At 37.6% G+C, this 26776-nt stretch overlaps 1 protein-coding gene across 1 annotated transcript; it reads left to right on the top strand.

The window, feature by feature from the left end:
- The first annotated feature begins 17061 nt into the window (after window positions 1-17061).
- Window positions 17062-25707, top strand: LOC134649540 (uncharacterized). The gene is made up of 19 exons (XM_063504308.1): window positions 17062-17215; window positions 18661-18827; window positions 19029-19240; window positions 19379-19562; window positions 19659-19793; window positions 19864-19975; window positions 20062-20210; window positions 20701-20860; window positions 21079-21246; window positions 21497-21645; window positions 21914-22073; window positions 22272-22375; window positions 22847-22992; window positions 23368-23528; window positions 23976-24081; window positions 24306-24426; window positions 24505-24624; window positions 24911-24980; window positions 25527-25707. The coding sequence occupies exons 1-19, from the start codon at window positions 17132-17134 to the stop codon at window positions 25689-25691; spliced, it is 2673 nt and encodes an 890-aa protein (XP_063360378.1). The 5' UTR covers window positions 17062-17131; the 3' UTR covers window positions 25692-25707.
- The last annotated feature ends 1069 nt before the right edge of the window (window positions 25708-26776 follow it).

The following is a 26776-nucleotide window of genomic DNA, read 5'->3' as shown; positions in this document are numbered from 1 at the left end:
TAGTGCTGGTCTGAATCTAAACGGTATAACTTTAGACTTCTTTTTTTTTCTTTTAGCTTAACAAAATCGGGCCCTGGTAGCAAGAAGATACTTATCGAGTCTAAATAGTTACAACCTGAAATTTCTGGACGAATTTCAATGAAAATTCCCGTGATTTTTACTGAAAAAAAAGCTAAGTCTTAACTAAACATAAAACGTTCAGCAGCACGATTTAAAATGCATATTCTAGCCGTTCTCATAACCGTACCTTACCTAAAACGGGCCGACAGAAGTAATAACTCCTTTTTTCCAAGCCACCTAAAAGTCTGTTAGAAGCGTACCTAGCCAGTGTTGCCACTCCGCGCGCAATAACTTACAATTTTCACTGACACAGAATGGCGACGCGCAATTCAAAATGGCTGCCCTCGAGCGTTTTAAAAAACACTCTTTAATAAAATCTTACGGAAAGGGCTGCCGTGTTTGTTATTCATAGGGTTCGGTACTTTGTAAGGAAGGTTTTATTGATATTTAAGGGATTTCAGAAGGCTGCGGATGCATATAGAGTGTTGTTAAGTTGGGAACTTGTTTTGCTTATTTAAATTTAAAACTAAAGATGAGCTTCTAGACTTATAATTAAATCTCAACCGTTTGTCTTCAATTAAAGTGGCTTCTATAAGTAAACATATTTATCGTCTGATTAACCCCGTTCTGATGAAATATTGGCAAGTGCCAAAAACGCATAACTATAAACGACCTTAAGGTAGTGTATATTAGGTACATATTTTAGCCGCTTTGTCCGTGTCGATATTTAACACCTTGGCTGTACCTAAGTCATGAATTTTATGTGCAGACCATGAGTTTTTTTGTAGAATTATTTAGAGTTCTCTGACAAGACTCGGCTCTTTAACACATTTAAAATAACTCTAGTTTCAACTCTATTATTAGAGTCTTAATAACTAAGTCGAGTACTAAAGCAGAGTATTCAAAGTCTTAACCATCACTAATCCCTTCCCCACCGAATCTTACCTTCCTGCTCGTTTCAAAAAAAAAACAAGAAAACAAAATAATTGTGTGGTATAAATGTCGAATATGATTGGGGCCGGCGGCTTGGCATGATAATCGACGATTACCATAAAATCACTCCTGAGCTGCTCGGCTAATAGCAGGCATTTGACTTGCAAACACGAAGCCAATCTTGAAACAGGCTTGAGGAAGCGGTTCCGTCGAAAATCTCATTTTCGACGTTATAAAGTTACAAAGCTACAAAATAAAATTGTACAGGTCATAAAATATCAACAATTACCAAAATCCTCGTCAGCATTGTTTAAAAGCACATGTCAAACGCGGCCCTGGCTACATGGTCCCTTGCTGAATTTGTTAGTCAAGTCGGCACTCGCAACTCGCGGGCTTTAGTCAGACCCTTAGCCGCTATTTTTATACTGATTGTAATTTGTACGATCCTATTGACATAGTTAGCTAGCCTTTGTATTAATTCCCACTAAAGACCCCCCCACAGAGAAGTTTACTTTGAGTCTTTGACTTGGGAGCTGTTTCAGATATGGATGGCTCTATGCAAGATGTGTCGAGTCAATTTATAAAAAAAAAGTATATTTCCACGGAACCCTACCCCGACCTCAGATTCGGGTCGTGTCGCCGCATAATCGCGCATAATCCATGCAGATCGTATGCGATATCAATTACCCACAACGCGATCATTCTTTTGTCTCCCGCGCATACATTAGCGTCGATGGAGGGGCCGCTCTTGAGCCCTTATCTGCTGACGAATGGCTAGGACTATGTACGTACAGATCTTCAGTCGTTAGGATTATTGATATGATTACAGACATACACACGGTGACACTGCCAATGTCATCTTCATCTCGTACCAGTAGGCCCCGTAGACAACATTCCAATCGCTAACGCTCCGTAGCGAACGAAACGCAACTGTCATTGTCACACTAATATGGAATAGAGAGATATACGATATCGCTTTGTGTCTCTCCAAAGCGATTCGATGGCGAAGCGCAAGTGACGGCTGGAATGACGCTTACCTTACACTTAGCGCACTGGAAAATACGAAAGCTGTATACCTATTCAGGAGATGCGGTGGGTGATTATATCCTCGAATATACTGTTACAAAAGTAAATAATATACACGATCATATACATGTTCTTTCTATAGGTACACTAGCATCATTCCTATTTTGGTCACACTTTTGATATTTGACAGGCAATCATAATCGTGATAGTCGTAAGCATACTTATAATTTTATTTAGAGTTTCATCCGTTTTTACTTTACACGTTTAACTGCTAATCGGCCTGCTCATGAGCATGGAAGAAATTTTAAATGACACACAACATTATTACGCCACTATAGCCACCCCATCGAGTCCGTCCACAACCCGCAACTAAACCGGAAAATATCAGATAGACACATTGTTCCCATTGTTATCCTACACGCACTTCATCAAATACCTACGAGCTAGTTTAAAATGACCCCTCAATTCGTAACAATTATGTAGAACTAGAGATCAGACATAAACTGGTCTACATGAAACGATGTGATCTAATCCCTGACCGAATCGAATTAACGTTATCCGACACCTTATTGTCAACTGTCACAGTCCATACCACATTAAAATTACCATCCATTTAAATTATTTACTCGATTATCAACTTTTTTAATAAAGAGATTAGGTCGTTTTGCTGAATTTGGACGGCAAAATTTAAGTTGGTATTTATGCAAAGCTGCGGCGCTGCGGACAGCCTGAACGGTGGAATATAAAATTGAAAAAGACGTTTTAACAAAAATGTTTTGCTGCAATTTTATACTTTATAACGATTAAAATAAGACGGAATATGGTATTCGATAGTATGTTAGTTACTGTGTTTTATGTTTTGTAAAGCTGTCACATTGTTGTTAGATTAGTTGTGTACAAATAAGATTTGCCCCACTGTTTGGTAGTTGCGCAAAACAGATGTTTCTTTTATTAGCTCCGATTACAGCGTTTATCGGCGTGTTTTTGAAAATAATACATTCTAAAATTTCTAAAGAGCCATGGAAAAATTGTCCTCGTACAGTAAATCTACTTCAGCTGCTCCGTTTTTTCTTTTCATTCATTGAAATGGTCTTTGCGGGAAATGTTGATCCTGTTCCAAAAAAAATTTGATATTTATTTGAAAATTTTACAACTTGAGCAATAGTTTGACTTGATACCTGGGCTATTTCCGCGAAAATCGAAGTTCGCAAATTGCGGGCATTTTTCTCTGTCACTCTAATTACGCTTTCATTTGAGTAAAAGAGAAATATCAAATAACCCCGGAATTTTCGAATTTCGTTTTTCGCGGTAGCCCCTCTGAGCGAATCAACTCTTAAGGGGCCCACTGATTACCAGTCCGCCGGACGATATCAGCCTGTCAGTTGTTCGGAACTGTCAACTTTTTGTTCTAACTGACAGGCCGATATCGTCCGGCGGACTGTTTTTATGAGACTTATAATTTAAAGCGTCTGGTTTTTAATACTGTTTCAGTTACTTAAAAAAAAACTCTTACCCTATGTATGGAGCTCTTTACACTCCTTTTTATAACATTTTTAATTAACTGAAACATAATTCCAATCGAAAAATGTATTTCGAGTATTCATTTTGGTTGCCGTATAATTCCATTTGACAATAGTAAGCAGCCTAATCACGGCACAATAGAAAAATAAACCACAGTTATGAACTAGCGAGATCAAATCAAGATCGACCCGATACGACAACAAGCCTATTAAGGTATGAAGTACTCACAAATCAATCAAAAAACAACCAAATTACTTACCATTAAGATTGACATTGGATTGTGTTGACATTTAGAGAATTATGAATAGAAAATAAAAATTACTAATCAAAATGAAACTTATCTCGATCGTATAAAGTTCAAACTCGTTTGGATGCACGATATGTTTAGGGTTGTGCACGCAATAACAAATCCGTCAGGGCGCGTCACAGGGCTGTCAAAAGGTGGCATTCAAGCGCGTAATTAGGTCTCGACAATGAGATTTTTTTCACAATGGAGTGGGGCCCTTAATCCGTCGCTCGGGGTGTTTTTGCGGCTGTTTGTACATATGAGAACGTAGTGTTTAGCTTGTTAGTAATTGTAGCAGCGTAGAAGAGGGCGTTTTCATAAATAAAAAATATACCCAAATTAGGCAGATATCTATTGATTCAAAAATAAGGGGTAATTACTACCGAAATATTAAAATCAATTGCATAAAAAATAAGGAATATAGGTACCCTATTATAAAAAAAACTAGTAGGCTACATAATATATTATATTCACATTCTACAACAAAGCAAGACGAACAATGACAAACCCCAATATGACAAATCATAATCTTAACCTTTTGGACGCCAATGACCGATATATACGCACCGTAGGTCCAACGCCAAAGACGTATTAATCGGTCATAGACCACAGAGCAACATAGACCTAGGTGCATATGCATAAAGTTCAATTTCAGTTTTGACACTTCGATGACGTGGCGTCTGAGAGACAGCTTTTGTGTTTGACACGGCGTCGAAAAGCGTTTCTGAAAAAAATTTAAGCGTTTTCTGAATAAATATCTTCTATTCTAAAAAAAAGGTTAATATTCATCAAAGTAGCATAAGTAGCTTTAATCATGATAATATTATACCGCTTCACATTTTCCTGACAATTGTCAGCTGCCTCAATACCACTCAACTTACTGTACTGACAAGGTGATAAAATGACAAACGTGACATTAAATTAAAATATCATTGACATAATACAACAAAATCCTGCTACAAACTCGACAAAACATGAACACAAAAACAGGAAAATATTACTTATTATTGTTGCAGTCTTTTACGACTCTTTTACAAAAACATAAAGCACATTTTCGCTTATCACTTTCTTGTTTTCAATACTTTCAGGGATTTATATTTATTCATAGCGTGAAATAGTTTTTTTTGCAAAGCTCGTGTTACCTTTGGTAGCCAGCTTATACGGGGCTTAGTTCAACCCTCTATTGAATAATTCTAATATAAAAAGGGGACGCAATGGGGTCTTAAATAGCAACGTTGAAGTGAATCCATTTATACGTTTTTATTACAAGCTTTTATTTAGTTTTACCATGTTCTTAATTGTGTATTAGGTATATTCATCTGTGGAAGCAAAATTAAAACCATCTTATAACATTCGATAATGCCTAATTTGATGTCCTCTTGATCATGATTGAAGGAGCAGTGACAAATAAATATTATGTATTAACATTTTGACTTAATGATTAGACGGCGATAAAAACTCGTAACAAGCAAAAATGATTTTTTTATGAAACAAATATTAAATATGTTTTGCAGGCCAGCTTAAGTATGCACAAAGGCAATAAAATGCATCATTAAAACACTCGTATCAGTCATTATTTAAATAAATCGATCAATCGACATATCGACAACCTCCTCGTCATAAATATCTAACGAGGTACCGATTATTGAACAAGCAATAACAAAACGCACCATATTCCAGTCAACTCATTCCAATTTCAACTTAAACTTGTTTGAATAATGTCTAAATCTAGTTGATAGTTGGAGGCATTAGATCGTTTGTTAATTAAGCAGGTCTATAGAGTTGACAGTCTAATTGTCAATACACGTGGCAGTTCCTATGTCGTCAATTCGAACTATCACTTATTGAGTATCGATTCGCCATTGTATGTATTGTAGGTGTAGGTATACTAGGACGACTTTAAAGTGTATAGTCAGGCTAACCTAACTCTGCAGCTCTGCACAGTGTGTAGGTAAATGTCATTTTAAGCGTCCACAATTTAGCATTTTTATAAACAAGTACTTACTTATTATTTCTTTCCAATCGTTAGACAATGTATTTGATTGAGTATTATTTGAAAAGTTAAAATGGATTATTAACGCCTCTTGAAAAAATATGAGCAAATCTTCGTTAAATGTATAATTATAAACATGAAAGATGTGATAGGTTTTGATTTTCTTATAAGGGGCCCAATGATTATCACTCCGCCGGACAATATCGGCCTGTCAGTTGTTCGGAACTGTCACCTTTTGCGATCACCTGACAGGCCGATATCGTCCGCAGGACTGGTAATCAGTGGGCCCCTTTAGTATGCAGCGTTCTTATTTATTATCGGATCGGATACACTGACATATAACGCATAAATGAAAATACATTATGTTAAATAAAAAGTCGATTAGAATACAAAACGTAACTATTCAACGAACGAAGTTGGGAATTAAAGTGTCATTAAAAGTGTTAGTCGTAATAGTACATACCTATTACCCAAAGTGTCATTCAATAGAACTTGCTAACTATGTAAACAAAAGTTACTAGTAAATTGACATTCAGTGTCAATTTTAGTATGGCGGTTTGTTTACATAGTTAGCAAGTTCTATTGAATGACACTTTACTCGAAATGTATGTCGTATCGAATCGATTCAACAATTATGAATGTTTCAACATTTAATTAATAATTAATGTGGGACACTATACGAAACAAAAGTACCTAATATTGGTCGTGAATTGCAAGTTTCCTTTCTAGTTTTAACATATCTGTTTAGCTCATGTGTAGGTACGTATGTACCATTTTATACGACCTTTTAGAGACGCACAGTTACCCTCTCATTTTGTTATTTATTACATATAATCAAATCGTTTGGATAAAAAAAAAACAAGTTTCACCGATCTCAAATCGGTGAAACTCAATTATTACCGGCCTCTCTATTTGTTATTGAGTACCATAATACCATTTGATTGTCCCTATAGGTAGTATAGGTACCTACCTACCTATACAAGAAATACTAATTATGCCAAATTAGGCCAAGCTGCCTATGATGAACATATACCTTAAGGCCATAAAACTTTATGGGATATGAATTTCTTTTATTTAGAACCAAGCGTAGGCAGGTTGTATAATATTATCCACTTGATGGTAATATTTTGTTATTACAACGTTACATTCGTAACTATAACCCACCGATTCTATTAAAGTAATATATGAGGTAAGTCACGAGTGAAACCTAGCTAGGACATAAATCTGAATAAGACCTAGGCCGGAGCCGTGCGCAGCCATAACTTAGCCGCGATAAATCGCTGCTGCGATTTCCATCGCTAATCTGGCGAGTCGATCGCTTAGAGCGGGGCACACTAGCGATTTGCGAGCGAATTGAAAGCGTGGCAAGCGCGCAGCGAGTTCGCCGCGAGCGCGCAACGAGTTAGCCGCGAGCGCGCAACGATTTCGCTGCGTACTGTCATACTGGATTGGGAGCGAAGTCGTTGCGTGTTCGCGGCGATGTTGTTGCGTACTCGCTGCGAGATCGTTGCTTGTGGCCCCGCTCTTAAGGTATTTAGGAATGCCTAAAGTTGGCATGCCGGATAAATGATTCTGAAAATACTTAAGATATGTGTAAAGGCTGTTATCACTTGGGTCATGGCATGGGCTCTCCACATCCAGTCAACCTGCTATAGGTAGGCTCATCTCATAGCTGGGCTCATCCAGGCTGAGAATCTCAAAACAGCGTATTACGGATATTTACATTCGAGCCTTACTCAGGGTGTTGATCTCTGGGGCACAGCCGCCGAACATGATAGGGTGTTTGGAATGCATAAACGTGCTCTCCGTATAACGTATAATTAACTTGACGTTTCCTGCAGTAATGCAGTCACAAGCTTTACTGCAGCAGTTTTGCAGCTCGACATTACTGTCAACTGGATTGCTGCCGCAAATGTGAAAATCTATGATGCTGCCCGGATTTTTGATAGCATCCTCACTGCAGTCGACACAGATGTCGCGCTTCAATAATTCTGCAGTAATGCTGATTACTGATATAGTCTGAATCCGAACGGTACCTTTAGCTAAATACCCAACGCGAGCGACTCTAGATGTTCCTCGATTTGAAGCAAAATTATTAACTTAAAAAAACGTCATAAATCTAAATATCACTTTTACACTAGTTCACCCAAAGAAGTCGACTCTGAATTCCCTCAACCAACAAGAACACACAGGTCTATCTTAACCGCCACATCAAAGTCATTATTCAGCGAAAAAAGTCGACGGGCTGTGTTAACGACTTTCTTGAATATTCATAAAGATAAAGCGAATTTATGCGACCATAAACACGGGTTTAATAAAGAAACTTGGAAAATGTTCGCGTTAGGGTACCGTGGTACCGTGCAACTGGTAGTTCTATAGGGAGTGCTACTTTGGGGTTACCGACAAACGCAGTGTAGGTTAAATGTCAAGTCGTTTGAGCCCTCTGCTTTAAGACTCGACTCGGTTTTTAGATTCTAGTTTGATTCTAGAGTACTCTCAAATTATTAAAAAAAAAATTGAAAACGCATTGTCTCCTCATGAAATTCAAGGGTTAGGTTCACATTATTCAATAACTCCTGTTATCTTTAGTGTTTATTTACATAAAAGCTACAAAATGTTTGACGAAATCTAGGTATCTAGCCAGAAAGCTACACGAGAAGTCGCCTTGTACGAAGTAACTGAAATTGTTAGTCCGTGACAATTGGCCTGAAAGAACCCAAAAATAGAACAAAGTGTTGGTGGTGATAGTACGTAGCTTGTTAAAACTTTCAAGTACAAGATCTTCAACAAGAGTGTACATCTAAGAACAGTCCCCTTGAAAAGGCAGAACCAATAAAATTGTTGACACAATTTCAGCAAGTTACTTCGCGGGGCATTAATTTCGCTGCATAGAGACAAAGAAACGGAGTATGAACAATTCAGAATTAATTCTTATGCCTGGGATGCTTTTATTCTGAGGTAAAAAGGAACTAAATAAATCTGGTGATCAAATTCATCATTGGAGTCTCACATAACTCTTACTTAAACGATGGATATTTCAAACAATCTTATATTTTAGACTTTAAAAAGGCAATTCAAGTCGCAAAAGATCACCTAATTATTTTTCTTTTCATACCATTTGATCTATGGAAGGACTAAAAATCTGTAAGTTCTGCAAATCGAATAGTTAGTAATCTTCAAAACTTATTTACTGATGTGTTCGTCCTATTTATATGGACATCAATAAAATTTTACGCTTGTGTTTAAAGTATACTTCATTTATAAGTAGGTAATGAAGTTATGACTTACCGCTTTTTCCCATTCATATACCTCCACTCATACCTCCACACCCATTTCCTTTACCAACCTCCAGTCCCAGCCATAAATCCTTCCTCCGCACTAATCAAAAAGACAAACTTGAACTTGACTCATCGCCTCCAGGCCATCCGTCTCCCCAAATAAAACATATCGCGCGAATAAAAAGGGAATTTCCTCTGAGTTCACATTCCCTGGCCCATAAATCTCTGCCCAGTTACGAGAAAGGACCTAAGTCGTACCAAAACTGGTATAATGTTAAGCCTTTTTGGGATGGGTGTTGGGAAAACGCCGAGGACTGACGCGGCTGACAAATTCATTCGGGCGGCGTGTGGAGAGTGAAACGTGCACAAGATGTAACATGTTGCTAAGTAGTGACAAGTTTGAGTTGATCCGACGATTAAGCCTTTGATGATAAAACAGGGTTATTTGGTGGACAAAGCTTGAAAGTCATGAAACAAATTCGTTTCCACCTTAGCTTCCATTGAAAGCCTGACATTGTGCGGCAACAACCTATAGGTTTTTCACTTGGCGGTGATACATTTCCTTAGTTTCATACCGTATTTCAAAAGGCGATCCTAACTTGTGTACTGTAGTACAAGTTATACATGGTCAAGCAGATCTTGTCAGTAGAAAAAGGCGGCATATTTGAAAAATGTAGGCGCGAAGGGATATCGTCCCACATAACATGTCACTCCAGTAATATTATAATTTAACGACGAAGTCATGAACTGCATATGACAGCTGTCACAGCCACCATATTTAAAAAATATGTAGGTATCAGATTCTATTTTCGACCTTTAAAACTGACATTAAGCCTAACATTTGACATTAATAACGTTCATTACATTTCCCCTGCAACAAAGACCGTATATCAGCCGAACAACTGCATTAGCGAGATCCCGCTTAATCGTGCGCGCAATCGTATATTTCTTGATTAAGAGCTCGTAAAAACGTCGTCTCTCTCTGATTTACGGGGCAGAGCGGGAGAGATTACCCGCGGTTTGCTCTGATGGATCTGCTCTGAAAATGGAATTAGTTGGAATATGTACGATGTAGGAGCTAGAGATTTTATGGAGCGATTGGGAAAGTTTTTGGACAAAATGTCTTCTGGAAGCCATCACATACTCAAGCCAGATTATCTGTGGTCACGGGAAATGGTTCTGAAATCGGTCAGCACAATTTGTTAGGTAGGTAAGTATTAGGGCTGATATTAGATTTCAGATCGCAACCATAGACAATCCACATGTGAATTCAAATTTCTTTGATGATCCTCTCTACCATACTTACTGACTGCTGTGGCGGGACCACCCGAACTGGATCTAGGCCTCCGACACCAAAGACAGCCAGGCTTCTCTGTCCAAAGCCGTTTTTGTGCAATCGACGGCGCGCGCTGAGTTCGCTAAGGTCTTTTTGCACTTCATACCTCCATGCTACCATGGCATTCTGGGTAAAACAATATGGCTGTTTTAAACGAGTTCCCGATATTTCAGCACGGTTGCAAATGCCATTTTCATGGAGTAATTTATGTGTAACGATATTGTACATTGTACCATACCTACAATACTATACCATACCTACTTAATCTAACAAGATTAAGTACTGGATAACGGTAGGAAGTATTTCCACCTTCTTGAGAGTCTAATAGTACTTACAAAAATAACCTGATGAGATATTAACACACAAAGATGCTCAAGCAAAATAAACTTGATTTACTTAGTGCTTTAAATCACCCAGAAGCAGTTTTTGCACATTATCTCCAAACTTTATCCTACAAAGTTTCGGGCGTTGAAGCTCGCGCCATCTTGTGGTGAAATATTGCTACGATCTTTTAATTCAAAAAGCATTGTGACGCATTGTGAGCTCATCTCTTGAATAACATGATCTCTGAGTACGAGTATGATTAGTAAAACAAAATACGACTCTTATGTATAACTTACAAGCAACAACAGCGAATGTAGTAGCTGAGCGGCTATTGGTGTTCAAAACTTTGTTGATATAGGGATATGGGAAAGTTTTGAACACCGATTTAGACAATTTTATAAATCGAATAATAGTTTGGTTACCTGGAATTGTCCGTTCCGTAACAACATTGTGTCACAGTGCTATTTGTCACAATTACCTACAGTGCTAACGACAAAATTATGTATGCAAGGAGTGTTTTGAATCTCTCAAGGAGATAAGTCCTTAGACTTGGGCCAAATCACTTGACCATCTTTTGTCTTTTAGGTTACAGGCTGAACCATAACGGAAGCATCATATCTCCGAATCCGTGACACCTCTGGATTCATTTGCAAGCGTTTATTTGTGGCGTCTGTTTACCTGCACCGTTTTGGTGCAAAATAATCATTTAAATGGGTAAATATTTATGGGTTAATAAATAGAAATTGCACTTTTTGCTACAAAGTGCGCTCGCGGCGATTTATCGCGCCAACAACTTGCAAATTGGCCTGTAGGAGCGACGTTTTCGCTAAATACCTATAAAAATGTCCGTCGCCTTGAAATATTGTTGTTGGCGGCGTGGCCTAAGGTTATGAGCGGAGCGGTACGGTTCTGTGCATCTCAAGGGCGGATCCCGATATAAATCTGACTATACAGTCAGGGGGGTCGAATGGCAAATTGTAAAAAAAAATCGCAAATAAAAAATCTACTGTTGTCCTAGGCCCAGCCCAGAGGGCCTACCGCGAACCACGTTCGACGTGTTGCCTCTCTGTCGCACTTGTGAATTCGTACGTAAGTGTGACAGGGAGGCAACACGTCGAACGTGGTTCGCGGTAGGCCCTCTGGGCCCAAGGAGGGGGTGCGCGGACTTATAGCACATTCACATTTTTCTTCTATTTAAATCGCGTGCTGGCCGTAGCGTTAGTGGTCGACGTTCGCATCTTTCCTGTAGACATCACAGAGTACAAAGACAAAAGCAAATTTTTACGCTGCACACAGGCGAGAAACATTTCTCCAGTCCTTGAGACACAAATAAGAAAAACGTGATATAAATACAAAACGGGGGTCACAACAATGGACATTCAGACCCCCGCACTTTCTGGCTCTCTCGTCCCTTGCGGCACAGGTCATAAGTGCGCTCTCTTTATAAATGGCAGTGCTTCCAGCTCCGAATGGCTCATTTCGGCCGATTTGTCGCCCGCGATACTTTGCGCTGAAATGTGATCTACCGCTGTTATCTCTTTTATTAGCTCCCAGCGCCACTGCTCCTAATGTGAGCTTTAAAACGGGGGGTTAGTTTGTTTTCTTTGTTCTGCCACTGGTGGTCTCGACGAAGTGGAATTTTTTACCTAGAAGATTGCGATAACAAAATGGAAGAGTCTCTTCTGTCTCCTTGCAACCTCGGCTAGGGGAATGTCTGTATCACCTAAATTAAAAAGATGTTTGTTAAACGGTCCATAGATAAAACTGTTAGAGTCTGTTCGGAAAGAGAAGAGTCGTGGAATGTATTGGGCCCCATATTACTGAATCGCGATTAGAAAGGGATTGAGATAGCTGTCAATCCATATTGATTTTGACGTAAGTGTATGGAAATCTGTTATTTCTAATCCCTTTCTGATCGCGGCATGATAATACATTCCACGACTCTTCTCTTTCTGCACAGACTCTATGACAGTGGTTACCAAGTTACCATTCTCAATCGGATCTTACAGAGTTGAAGGAGCGACTTTGATGTGAGTATTCTTTTTGACCTGCAGCGGTAGCACGGTCGCATTTTTATCGCTTGTCACCATGCCTGTCACGTTCTAACAAGTATGTAAGTACGAAAGCGACGGGCATAGTGAGAGACGATAAAAATTGAACCATGCTGCGCCCGCTGATGTGTACTGTGTGACAAATCGCTATATCAGATTGATGTCCAATTTTTCGGTGCTGTGAGTCCTTTTACATGAAATATGATGGCATGAAATAATATGACACCAGAAGGTTGTTTGAAAAATAAAATTTCCATATTTTTTGAATTGTACCTACGTTTCCTGTGGCTCCTAGAGGAATACAGCAACGAAATAATTAAGCTCATAACGCGGTAGGTGTATTCCCTACGGGGCCGTTCAGTAGGACATGCGAAGCGACGTCACAGTTATGATTATTTTCCAGTACAGTAGGCACTCTTACTCTGGTATTCCGGCCCTCGCGAATCCGGCACGCCCGCCGGCAATTAGTGACTCAGGTCGCCTGCTCTATAATCCAAGAGCTTAGACAGCCGAAAGCTGGAGTTTACTATTTATAGCGGTTGCGTTTGATGTCTAGAATTTATTGTTTAAATGAAGCTTTTATTTTCCATACAGATCAAAAAATCCGGGAGTTCCAACAATTCAGAATTAGGGAAAAGTTTAGTGTGTGAAAATGTCTATTGGTTTCACAGTGCTTTGGAATACTGTTATGCAGTGAAATGTAATGAATTAAAAAAAATGATGATATAGCTACGATAACCACTCGAACATTTTTTGCAGTCGACTGCATTACTACAGCAGCAGTATTACAGCGCGACATTACTGGCGACTGCATTGCTGCCGCAAATGTCAACATCGATGTTACTACCGAAATTTTTGACTTTTGCGGCAGCAATGCAGACAGTACCTAATGTTGCTCTGCCGCGGTAATGCTGGTGTAGTCTGAATCCGAACGATACCTTAAATAGTGGTGGGCAATATAGCGTACCTACCGCGTACCTACTTGTGACGTGTCTATGAATTTAAATAACTAACACCTTCTAAAACTAAGAGTTAAAATGCTGTTCATGTAGCATTATATTGTGGACACGTATCGGCGCGGCATTATGAGACCCCCAGAGACATCTATCGGCAACTTGATACAACGCTGCTCAACGTCTACACCGCTTGAAACTAGACTGTTAATCAGATATTTTTCTGTGACAACAGTTTTATATACATTGTGACGCGGGCTCAGCACGGTTCCATTTTTTATCCACTATCACTAAGCCCGTCACTTTCGCACTTACATACTTGTTAGAACGTGACAGGCATGGTGATAAATGATAAAAATGCGACCGTGCTACTAGGGCTGTTCTTAAATATGCCAGGCTTATACATATAGAATGTCGTTTGTAAGTTCCGCTTATGGATAAAATAAGCTGTTGCGGATATTTAATTGCACCGATTGCACGTGATACCTATTGTGTTACGATTTATGCTAAACAGAATTCAGCTATCCAGCATTATTTTTTAAATAAGTATTTATTATGAAGAATATATGTATTATATTTTCTTCCTTCTAGTCGATACGTCGTTTGAGGATCGTGAGCGTGACCATAATATATGCAACTGTTCTCCATGCAGCCTTGCCTTTGTCTGTTGAAAGTACTTCATATTTATGTACTATTTTTTAGCCTATTAGAGTGTCCCACTGCTGGGCAAAGGGTCTTTCCCGCCCTGTGGTCCTTTCCATGCAAACTCCCGCCATTCTTTACGTATTAAGCTTTAAATATCTTTAATCATACAGTTTGACAGTACACCAAATGTAAGATCTGGACACAATTTAAGAAACTAACTCGCTTCTTGCCTCCATAAAATTCACAATGACTAAATTTAAATGCAGACTTAAAACACCAAACATTGAAACACGACAAAAAATCTAAACAAAAACGCGAAAGCAAAATAAAAAGGCGCGGCGACACATTTCGCTGTCTGCGGAAGGCTTTACTACTTCCGCTGACAGCGGCATTCAGCGCGCCCGGAAACTGTGGCGCTGCACGATAAAACACCTAGCCAAATTGCGCTTGCGTCCGTTGGCATTATAGACGGTAACAACCTTAAAACGGAGAGATTACAGTTCAGTTTGCATTGGCAAAGCGTGGTAAAGAAGGGCGTTGAAAGCGTCAAAGGAATAGAGCGTTCCTGTCACAGATCGGTTATTTCCCTCATTGGGTATGATGTAAAGTTTTCCGACTGATAACGGAATGGGGGTCGTTTGCCCTTTCACTGCAATTTGGAGTTCATTATGATTTTAAATCTGCTAGCTATCTTTACGGGCGTTGCGACGTGAATGTGATTAAGTTTGGTGCTTAAAATTGACGGTTATTTCTTGTTTTCCTTTGTGAATTCCACCGTTTAGTTAGAGTGATGCTGCTCTAAGTATATTATGAATTTTGATAACAGGGTGTTTTGCAAATCGCCTTCGTAGACTACCAACCTAAATACTTACATTTATGAGGGATGATCACGTGATGATTTCTATAGAAAATGAAGTGTCAGATACCTCGGCCCGGTACCGGACCGTTCTATAGCGTGAGTCATCCTTAATACATTTGGTTTTCTCTAGTATTTCTAATCAAGATTGAAAGCTTTATCTTCATATGATCACTTGGTATTTTACGTTGATCAAAATCAGGGATGTTGCGGATGCCGATTTTTTGACATCCGCGGATGCGGATGCGGATGCGGATTTTTAAAGGCTCACATCCGCGGATGCGGATGCGGATGTCAAGATAGTACCATAAAAAACGTCAAATATTACATTTTAGTAATTTTTATTTCAAAAAACCGGCCAAGTGCGAGTCGGACTCGCATTCCAAGGGCTCCGTACAATAAGTCCCACTCACGCTTGACTGCTCATTTCTAATAGGTTTTTTGGTTAATGACTAAATTACCTAGCAGTCTAGCACTTACGCCGATGCTAAGACGTTCCTGTACCGACCTGTTCCACATCCGCATCCGCATTACATCCGCATCGATTTTATGCGGATGCGGATGCGGATGTTGAAAATAATGCGGAAGTTCCGCGGTTGCGGATGCGGATGCGGATATTCGCAACATCCCTGATCAAAATAAGGACATCAGGGGCCTGACCATGTACCTAAAGGACCGAGCTATGCGACTTATATAGCTCCGTCCTTTAGCGATTCAGTTTAGCTCATCATGATAAGGCCCCAGTTATCACTATCAATTTTTCACTATTGTCTCCCGTTCTATAAGAATTCAAACTCTAATAAAATATATTATGTCTGCTGTCACATCTCAATATGAAACTACGCACATATTCCCGTCATAAATGTTGACTTGAGCACTTTTCATTACACTCAGGTTACATGTCACTGAAAAATTTAAAATTCTCCCCAATCCCGCGGGCGTAACCGAGACTAACTCTAATGGAACTGTCGAACTCATAAGGCACCTTATAAAAATTCGATACATCTCAGGGGTGACACAAAAGAAAATAAGTAAAAAAATACTGTTTTACATCAGAGAAGAAGACTTGATACGTGACAGATAACATTAGCGTACGACGGGCGATGTTTTCACTTGGTAAACGAATTTTCAAGCGATTTTATGTCATATAATCTACCTCTTACAGCTTGAAACTGTACCTCAGGTACAAGAAAGACGTAAATGTATTTGAATATTTCGACGATGTGAGATCAATGCGATTTGACTTGAAATTATCTCGGCTCGATGGTGACAGGTTATTTGAAATTGATTAGGTATTTAAATTACATACTGTCTTTAGGTACAGAGAGTTTTTTTTTTCAAACCCATCATCAGGCTACACTCGAGAATTTATCGAATGGTGATGCTACTTTGTCAATGAAAATTTTGGTATTTTTGTATTTGGATATGATGCTTCACTCAATAATAAAGGCCATCCCATATTACAATGCAGTTTTACACCGTTACAGAATCATGAATGAAACCACTGCTCAATATGAATCATGAATTCATAATATAAGAATAGGTATAGCGTCCAATCCAACTGTCCAAAAACTCCCAACAGTCCCAATTATGGTACAGAATGAAACCGAATATCTTGGTTCAAGTGTTAATATTATTTGAATGTCGCAGGTCTGAGGCAAAATATCTTATAAAAGCAAGAAAAAAGTAAGACAATCAAAAAATGGAACAAAATTTGTATTTAGTGCTGGACTATAGTTGGTTGATTTTACGGTACCTATGTTAGTTGCTTAATGCAAATGTATTGAAGCAAGGCCAACTAGAAATAACGTCAACAGTTTAAGCCGATTTAAGATACAATATTATGTGGAATTGTTTTTTAAATCAAAAATGTCTAGTAATTTTTACTTCGAAAAATGGAAGACGGTACATAAGCACTTAAAATCATTAATACAAATCGATCAAGCATATCAGGTAATTAATGTCAAGTGATGTCTGGTTGAGAGTTCTATAAAATTACTACTTGGATTCTGGCTACGACTTCGTTTTCATGGAATTTGAAATTTGAAGGTGTCACTGACGTGACAGTACCTAATAAAAATTGTTTTTTGAAAATAGTTATTTGTACAACAAGTGATCAAAGTTTGATATTTCTTCGAGTGCTTATTTTGAGTCCCGTGCAAGCGAAAGATTCTATAATAGATTCACGAGCGTAGCGAGTGAATCTAATTTAGAATCTTGAGCGTAGTAAGGGACTCAAAAGCGCACGAGATGTAAATAACTTTGATCTCGTGTAGTACACAACATTTTTCACCTCAGCGCAGTGAGAACATACCTATTAGACAACTTGAAAAATGTAATCCTTCTTCATCACTTAATATCTGCACTCATGTTTTCTTAAGATATCAAACAATTAAGTTTAATTACCGCAATGGAACACAAAAACAAAACGTAATAATAAATTCCATTAATTAAAAAAAAAAAAATAATAAATTAATTTTTTTAATATAGAAATAACAAACATTAACTGACACTTCAATCGACAACTTTTTTTTGTAAAAAAAATCTTTGTAAGATACGGTCCGAATTGCGGATACGTACTATTTGTCAACTGTGGTAGAAATTCTTAAAAGTAAAATAATTAATTTTGCGTGATGATCTGTGTATTTTTTGAGTTAGTTATTTTAATTGTACAATAAAATACCGAAAATATAGTATTTTATTAGTTTTTATCAAATCTTAAACTTTATTTTTATTTATTAATTATTAAGAATTCATACTCGTACGTGGTTTGGAACGAAGCGGTCTGAAGTTTTTCGGGGGTCTATTATAAACCGTGAATATACTGTTGAATGTCGTTTTAACTTTTTTTTGTCTGTTTCTTTTTGCTAACAGTGTGAAAGGGACAGAGATAATAGAACCCAAGTATTTCGAACTTTTATTAGACCCCGCATGTTGAAGTGACATTTGACTATAAAGGTCACTTGAATGTCATTTTGTCTCACTCAGTGAGCAAAATCGCATTTTGCTCACTGTTTTTAAGAATCAAAGTACCCTTGTTCGAGCTGCTGAGGTGAAAAAGTAATTTTCGTTTTTTTTCTTTTTTGTATGGCAATATATCCTATAATTAATGTCATATAATTGTCTTTACTATATGCACATTATACGTGACGCACGTCAAAATCGGCTGGCTAGAAAGAAAATATTGAATAAAGATCATATTTCGTTTTTTATTTTAAAACTATAAACTTTTGGGGGCTCAAATTTTGCATACTTGTTACCAATACAAAGCCACATCATCGAATACATAATAATGATGATTGATAAATAGGTACTAGCCACCGAGTCTCAAACGATGTCTTTACCAGAGAATAAAGTGATTTGCTTAAAAAGTCACCTCACCCTTTACTCAATGTCAGATTACCAAAGCACACGACAAGCGACGTTGCCAGGCCGTCGAGCGCCTGACCGGGATGCTAGCAGCTTACATCAGCATTTACAACGAAGTGCTGGAATGCTCGCAACAGAACTTGCAGGTGCAGAAGACGAAGGATATCTACGCTGTTTTGTATGCAGTGGTGGACCGGTGAGATCTATAGACAGGCTAAAAGAAAAAGTTCTTAGAAATATAAACATAGGTACTAATTTAATTTACCCCCGATTGAATTTAATTTAGACCCGTCTATAAATGTGAGTTAATATGTGTTCAAAACGCGAAAGTTTTAAATATTATATAGGTACTAATTTGTTGAAATCAGAGTAGACTCATTTCGATTAAATTTGGCAGAATCCTTGAACTAAAGCACCAGCTGCGGAAACTAGAAGGATGTCAAGCCCAAATTCTGAGTAAGGGTGCAATCCGTCATCATTTGACTGTCGATGATGCAGAATTCCATGATATCCCGGTCAGAGCAGACAGGGGTGAACATGTCAAAGAGATGATAACTGATGCTTATAATGCAGTTAAAGAGAAAATACTTCAAAAGGAATTAGAGCTAGGTAAGGCAATTTTTTGGCATATCAACGCGACACTTAAAAATTTGGGCGCCTTCTTATTATTAAGGCTTTTTTATTTTTCTATAAATGCTGAATTAAAATTATGAGTTTGACTTTGTGACATTATTTGCAATATTGCAGCGAAAGAAGAAGAAATTTTAGAAAAAGAATCAATAGATGCGTGGTGGGATGATGATAATGACAAAAAAGATAACGAGGCAACCGGGGACAAATACATTCGGTATGACAAAGGCGAGGAACTTTCCGAAGAAGCACTTAAGATACGAGAAATGGTGGCTTTGATACAGGCGCACGAAAAAACTAGGTAGGTACAAAATTCAAATTAGGTTAATAGAGTAAATAAAAGTTGATAACACTTAAATATAAAAAAATGCGTTTTGAGGCTATGGATAATTTCTAGGCGAGTGACTCAATTGAACTTGCAAAAGATGCAAAAAAGAGAGCTGTGGGAAAAGGAGTTACTAGGAACTTTATCACCCCAGGCAAGAGGAGAACTCAAAATACGAGCTGCAAAACTAATACAAAAAGTTTGCAGGTAAGTTTAATAACATTTAACATTATGATGAAAATAAATTGTTCGATGGTAATAACAAGAAAGTTTTCAGAGTATACATGGAATTGAAAAGAAATAAAGTAAGAGAATGTAAAACAAATGAGGTATTGGGAATCAAACCTTGCGGTGAATTTAGCTACAGCGAAAGAGACAAAGTAAAAGAGGTACCTAACAATTATTAATATTAGGTTACTTGGAGAATGCAATTATAGATTCTAATTTAATTTAAGCTTATCAAATCATTAATAAGGTGAAGAATCGACGGGTAGAAATATATAAACAAATGGACAAAGACTGGAAACATCAATGCGTGCAAATAAAAGAAAACTTTTATAAGAGAAAACATGACGAAATTAAAGAAGATTATCGAGATAGCATCAGAGATTGGTTTCGAGATTGGTAAACATTCCTTAATAGCTCTATTCAACAGATATAAACATATTGAAAACAGAAATACTAATAATCCTCATCACTTGCTGCGTTCCATACTCTGGCCAAAAATTAAATGTTTTTAACAGTAGAATAAATGCGTGAAGCGGTAAGAGCGTGCGACTTGCAATCTGGAGGTCGCGTGTTTGAACGCCGGCTCGTACCAATGAGTTTTTCGGAACTTATGTACGAAATATCATTTGATATTTACCAGTCGCTTTTCGGTGAAGGAAAACATCGTGAGGAAACCGGACTAATCCCAATACGGGGCTAGTTTACCCTCTGGGTTGGAAGGTCAGATGGCAGTCGCTTTTGTAAAACTAGTGCCCACGCCAATTACTGGGATTAGTTGCCAAGCGGACCCCAGGCTCCCATGAGCCGTGGCAAAATGCCGGGACAAAGCGAGGAAGATGATGAACAGTAGAATAAATGCGAACTGATTACAGAAATTGTATTCAAGGTACAAAAAAATCGGTCTCTTTCATAATATTCCAAAGATTAATAAAGGTGGATCAGTTGCTATTTGGCGAGGAGAAATACCATCACCTGAAGACTGGCACGAGCAATATAAAGAGTATTTTGCTGCAAAACAACGCAACAAAAACAAATCAACACAAGAGGTACAAAACGCAGTAATTAGTACTTAGGCATACCTAGATAAGAAAATTGTAGTGAACGATTCACATCAACATCAATATAAGAAATGAGGTCCGCCTCCCAACCAACCCACTATGTATGTGAATCGTAAATAATATAAACAAAATCCAAAGTTGTTATTTGTTTTATCAAGTAGATAGAGCTTATTTCTGTCTTTCTCATAACCTGCTTAATTTTTTAGACAAGGTTAGAAAAGAAGGCAGTTTTAATGGAACAGAAAAGGTTGAAATTGGAAGAGAAACGGAAAATTAAACTTGAAGAACAGTTAAAAAGGAAGATGATGAAAAATCCTAACATGCATCCAGGATATAACTACCCGGAATCAAAAAAGTTGCATAAGTTAATTGAGGTTCGTCTTTATTTAAAAATGTACCTAACTATACGTTTGTATAAACGTAGTTTCCCTTGTTAAGTAACAAGAGACTTCTCCATGTCCATGTCCTGCAGTTTGGCAGAAGAAAAAAATATGTATGTTAGGGTTTATTTCATCTGAATAAACGATTTATTTATTTATTTATTTTTTTATGTAAGAAGTTATTTTTATACCTACTCCTATAGCAAATATTAATCTATAATAAACATCTTCTGCATTGATTTAGGCTTTAGATAATTACCACGAATTATGGGACCAACTGGATGCAGACGAGTCTATGGAAGTAAAACAAGGAAATGTCAAACAAGTCGACGAAGAAAATCTCATTGCAGGAGTGAAACTAAAAATCGCCACTGAAGTCGATGACGATATGAAGTAATTTACACTTTTATGACGTCACGTGGCCGCTTCTCCGTACTAACGTAGTTCCCAAGCTTCCTCTTTAGATAACTATTATAAAATAATGTTTTATGCAATTTGATCTATTAAGTTACCATCGTTTTAAGCCCTTTTTTTATTAAGAAGAGATATGGCTCTGCTTTTAGTCAATTTACTCACTATACCTAACAATATAGATTTAAAATTCAATTGGAAGGAATTGATCAGAAGACTTTTTCTGATTTAAATGGTTACCTATCTACAGAGAGGAATTGAAGAAACTTAACAAAGCTTTAAAGAAAGATTATGAAAATGCACAAGAACAAATGCCTGAGTCGATGCCGGAAAAAAGGAGGCGCGCAAAGAAGAAAAAAACCAAGAAAAGCAAAGAACCCGACAATGAGGTAGTTGCAGAAAAAATGGAGGTAATATTATAATCTTCATTTGTTTTATTTTAACTAAACAGTAGGTAAATTCTACTTAAATTAAACCTCAAACCAATTAAATAAAAATACATAATTATGTAGGTCTTGAGACCCCTATGATAATTGTTAGTTGTTACCTAACAACAGCATTCTCTTAATTTTTATAATTTATTATTATCTTATCTTTTCTATTCTTAGTATTTGGTGGAAAATGGTTTTCTGAAAGAGTACTCTCAGACCAAGTTAGAAAACTTCCTTGGAGATCACAACATTGTCGGTGACGACTGTCGCTGCTTAGACATGTAAGTTATTGTATTATCAAAAAATTTTTTTAAACACAAAACTCAATACCTTTACTTATTTCTCGATTTACTACGCCCGCTGATTCGTTCACTTTCATACCTACATACATATTCATTGGTTAGTGGTTGGTGGTTTTCTATGAATCTGACTCCGGATTTTTCTATACAACTAGGTGTCTTCGTCATTCCATTCCCATCCACCCATTGTAGCTACTTGTCTTGCGTTGTTTGGCAGTGTAGCCTTTTGTTTCTTTCATTAATTCTCTCCACATATCCGAAATCATCTGTTACCAGCATCATGCTCATTTTATCTCTCTTTTCTCATTTTTTTTATATATATTAATGATTGTATTTACTCTCAATCTGAACCATATTCTTCCCACAACATAAGCGTTATTGAGCTTACTGTAGGACTAGGTCGATTTGTGTAAAATCATCCCATATTTTTTTCCTAACTTCCATGCATTGCAGAGAGGCGCACCCATGCGCCGGTGAAATAAGAAGCCTCTGGTGGGAGCGCTGCCGAGAAGTCAGTCAAGGGTTCCACAGAATCCTGGTCGTGGGTCCAGCTGGCAGCGGACGATCGACGCTGGTCTACGCGCTGGCTTCTGTTAACGGTATGTTACAAGCTTTTATGAATTAGTTGCAAATTGCAATGGTTATATGTTCGGGTCGAATCTTGCAGTTAATAAAACCCACTTCCCATAATTCGATTGAGCTGAAATTTAACATTCCTATAGGTATATGTAAGTTGGGTTAGTTGGGTGACAATGCATCTGTGGTACATACCTACTATCTAGCAGTGGAGGTGGCCATATAGGAACTCTATTATAAGATTATAACGCAACCCAAGTGTGTTTGCCTGTTGGGGTTTGTTAATTGTTAGAATCTCTCGATGAGTATTAGTTGCCAATTGAAAGAAAAGTAGTCGGCGATAAAAGCTTGTATCAAAAATGTAATTTTTTAACGGTATAGCTTATTATTTTTTGTAGACGCAACACTCTTGGAAGTCGACCCTTTGGCTTTGGACGTGGATTTGGTGACGCCAGAATACTTGCAAAACTTAATAAATGCTGTATTAGCCATCTGTGCTCGTGTTGCACAGCCCGCAGTCATTTACATGAAAAATGTGCAATTATTATTTTATAGGAAGGTAAATCCTTGGCCACCTGTTTTTACAACTGTAGAATAAGTAGGTACATTAACATTGTGGAATGCAGAATGCAGAATATAGATGACTGCATGCTCCTACTATATTTTAATGGTTATTTTCTATTCATTTGCTTTTAGATTCTGATGATCTCTAATGGATGACATATGATACGCTAGAAAAGTCCGGATCCGGGCAGAGGCATCTGACACTTTATCGCGTTATCACGTGATGTTTCTATCGAAAACTATGCACGATGTGTCGAATATGATGGAACTTGCATTAATTCTAATTTAAGATCACATCAATGTACCATATTCTGACAAATAAATACATTTCATTTCATTTCATTTCATTTCATTTCATTTCAACGCCTCGGCTCGAACGCGGACCCATAAGAGAGTGGATACAAGTATAATTTCATTGCTACTTACTTAATTTTAATTTCAGAAAAAGAAATCTATCGGAGGTTTTCCGAATGCAGAACTGATAAAACGATACCTTATTAAGAAGCTCTTGAAACGGTTTAACAAAACTGATAATATTACTATCATTGGTAAGTTATATGAATATTCAGCAGAATCAATTGCCTTATTAGATAAATGAAACTTTACACCTCTACTAGGCTAACTTTCATTCACGCTAGCACCTGTCCTGTCATTCCGATGTACTTTTTCTCGATACCTAATATGCCTACTTAATTATCGTCTATATACAAAAATTGTTTATCATGAAGAAATCGTAAGCACCTTTGAACTAGGTACTTAACTTCTGTTTCAGCCAGCTGCTCCGAGCCTTGGCTGACAACAGGGAAACTCCTCAAGCAGTTCCCGGATGTACTCCTGCTTCCTGACACCACTTACTCAGTGGTCGTTCAATTGTTAAGCAATTGGATCATCAGGTACCTAAGTTAAGTTTGAGAATCAACTCTGGTTGAGTTTTTTTTACAACAACACAACAGAAGAGTTTTTTGTTTCAGTAACCGCTGCCTCCCTCGGGACTTGGACGTGCACACCCTGGCGTGGATGCTCAGAGGATATAGCTTCGCATTCCTCAAGACCACGCTGCAGGACTTTATGACGCCTAATCGCATCATCAAGTGAGGACCTACGTGCTTACGTGCTATAACAAATGCATAAATATGACGTTATGCTGACGTTTTCCCATTTTGTGTCTGCTAATCCTATGCTGAGTATGGACTCTAACAATGTCATCACCATATATTTTCATATTCTTCATATATCAACCAAACGACTTTTCAAAGCAAGACGCAAAAAATCTCGACAATACTTGGTCCCTTGCTGAATTGAAATGTTTATATATTGCTATACTAAATTGTTTATTAGAGAATTATATGCATAGTTACATAATCCATCTCGTTACAGAATGGCAGCGTATGGTCTATCTGTGAAGGAAATCTTCGATTACATCATCCAGACAGGAGTTGAAAAACATGTAAGTTGCCTTTAACTATTCAATAAAAGATTTTACAATAAGCGAGCAGACGGGATGAGACTTGCCGACCTTTGAATACCCGCTTCTGGAAGAATCCTATCTCGTAGAGCAAAGGAAATACCTCAGGAGTTAACAATCGCAATAACGTACCTACACATTTCAGTTCGGACGTACAGGAAGAAACTAAGTACTCGTACTTACTAATACGATTTGTATGGTTAGTTCCCGAGTCGCCTGATTTTTGTTTCGTCGGATTCGCGTATATTCGGATTGTGACGTATACTTACCTAATTAAAGTAAATCCGGCGAAACAAGAATCCCGCGAATCGGGAACTCATCATTCTGTTTGAATCTGATCTCCACACCCGTACTTCATGTACCTACAGGTACTTAGGTAGGTATGGTATGTATTACCTTTATATATTACGTTGTTGGCCCACATGGGTAAAATATTTAAAGGTCACCACCACCACCACCACCAAACCACCACCAAACCACCACCAAATACCACCACCACTATCAAATATGAATTTAATTCACTGACAGGACTACGAACAATACTTGAAATGGTACTCAAATAAGACATTCTGGGGCAAGAAGGAAACTAAGCAGCTGGAAGAAGCCCGTGAGTTCCGAGCAGCAGTCGAGAAGTACGCAGAAGTACAGAAAAAGAAGGATGAGAAACATCTACCAGTACTGAAAGAAGAATAACTTCAAAGGCTTTGTAGAACTGTCATGAAACCTACTTTTTTCGCTAAAGAGTGGTTTCATTAAATAGTTTGTTATCTTAGATTTACAATTACGAGTTATTCCACTATGTAACCACAACTAATAAAGTGCTAAAAGCAACATATATTTCATCATGTACATTAATTTAATTTAGCAATGTTCAATGTGCCCATTGACTATTATTAATTCCTACACATTGACGCATTTTTTTGAAGTGAAAACTTCTTTAGCGGCGCTGGGCACTTTTTGAAAAAATGATAAACTCGAGACAGCGTAAGGCGATCACGTGACCGTAAGGCGATCACGGGACCGTAAGGTTTAGATGGCATTTAAATCAATAAAGAAAAACTCAATGACATTACATGAAAAAGGTTCTAATCTTGTACGGGCTGAAATACGAGGATCTCACAGTTACATTCTAACTTTATATCACTCAAATGCGAGTATAATTCAATAAAGCTACATTTTGATGAAATCGCTAATAAAAGTGAACTCTAGTACTGGTGAATAAAACTTAAAATATCATAACCAAATATATTTAGATGCGAGGTCTGCAAGGTAACTTTAAAGTTTCTATTCGAATTTAAAACAATTAACGCTACAAATTTAAGCTCATTGGCCAGCAATTTCAGAACTAAAGTTTTTCAATAGAAAGGAGGATGGGTCAATTATACATAGTGCTGCAGACATTTTGGACTAGTCATTGAGTTTTCACTTCTGTCGGCACTCCAGGAGTGCAACCCGTTATTCTTTTTTTAATATCACTCATACTTGTTAAATTCTCCTTCTCTTATATTTATTTAATTTTTAGTGTATTTTGAATTGTACTATATGTATTTTAGGAATAAGGAAATTGTATACCGTAAACTGGTTGATTGTGACACTCACTAAGCTAATAATTTTGTAACATCTGTAAACTGACATGCACAATCTGACAATAAATGATTACTTACTTACTTACTTAAAACAAAATCAATATTAAAGCAATATTTCGGCACAATCAGAAATAAAATTAAACCTTACCTACGTTCCTACGTGCAGCACATTTACCAACACAACCAGTATTA

The sequence above is a fragment of the Cydia amplana genome, chromosome 7 (genome assembly GCF_948474715.1).
Source record: "Cydia amplana chromosome 7, ilCydAmpl1.1, whole genome shotgun sequence".
Classification (NCBI taxonomy): Eukaryota; Metazoa; Arthropoda; class Insecta; order Lepidoptera; family Tortricidae; genus Cydia; species Cydia amplana.
Note: the sequence above shows the minus strand (reverse complement) of the source record. Positions and strands in the feature narration are given on the sequence as shown.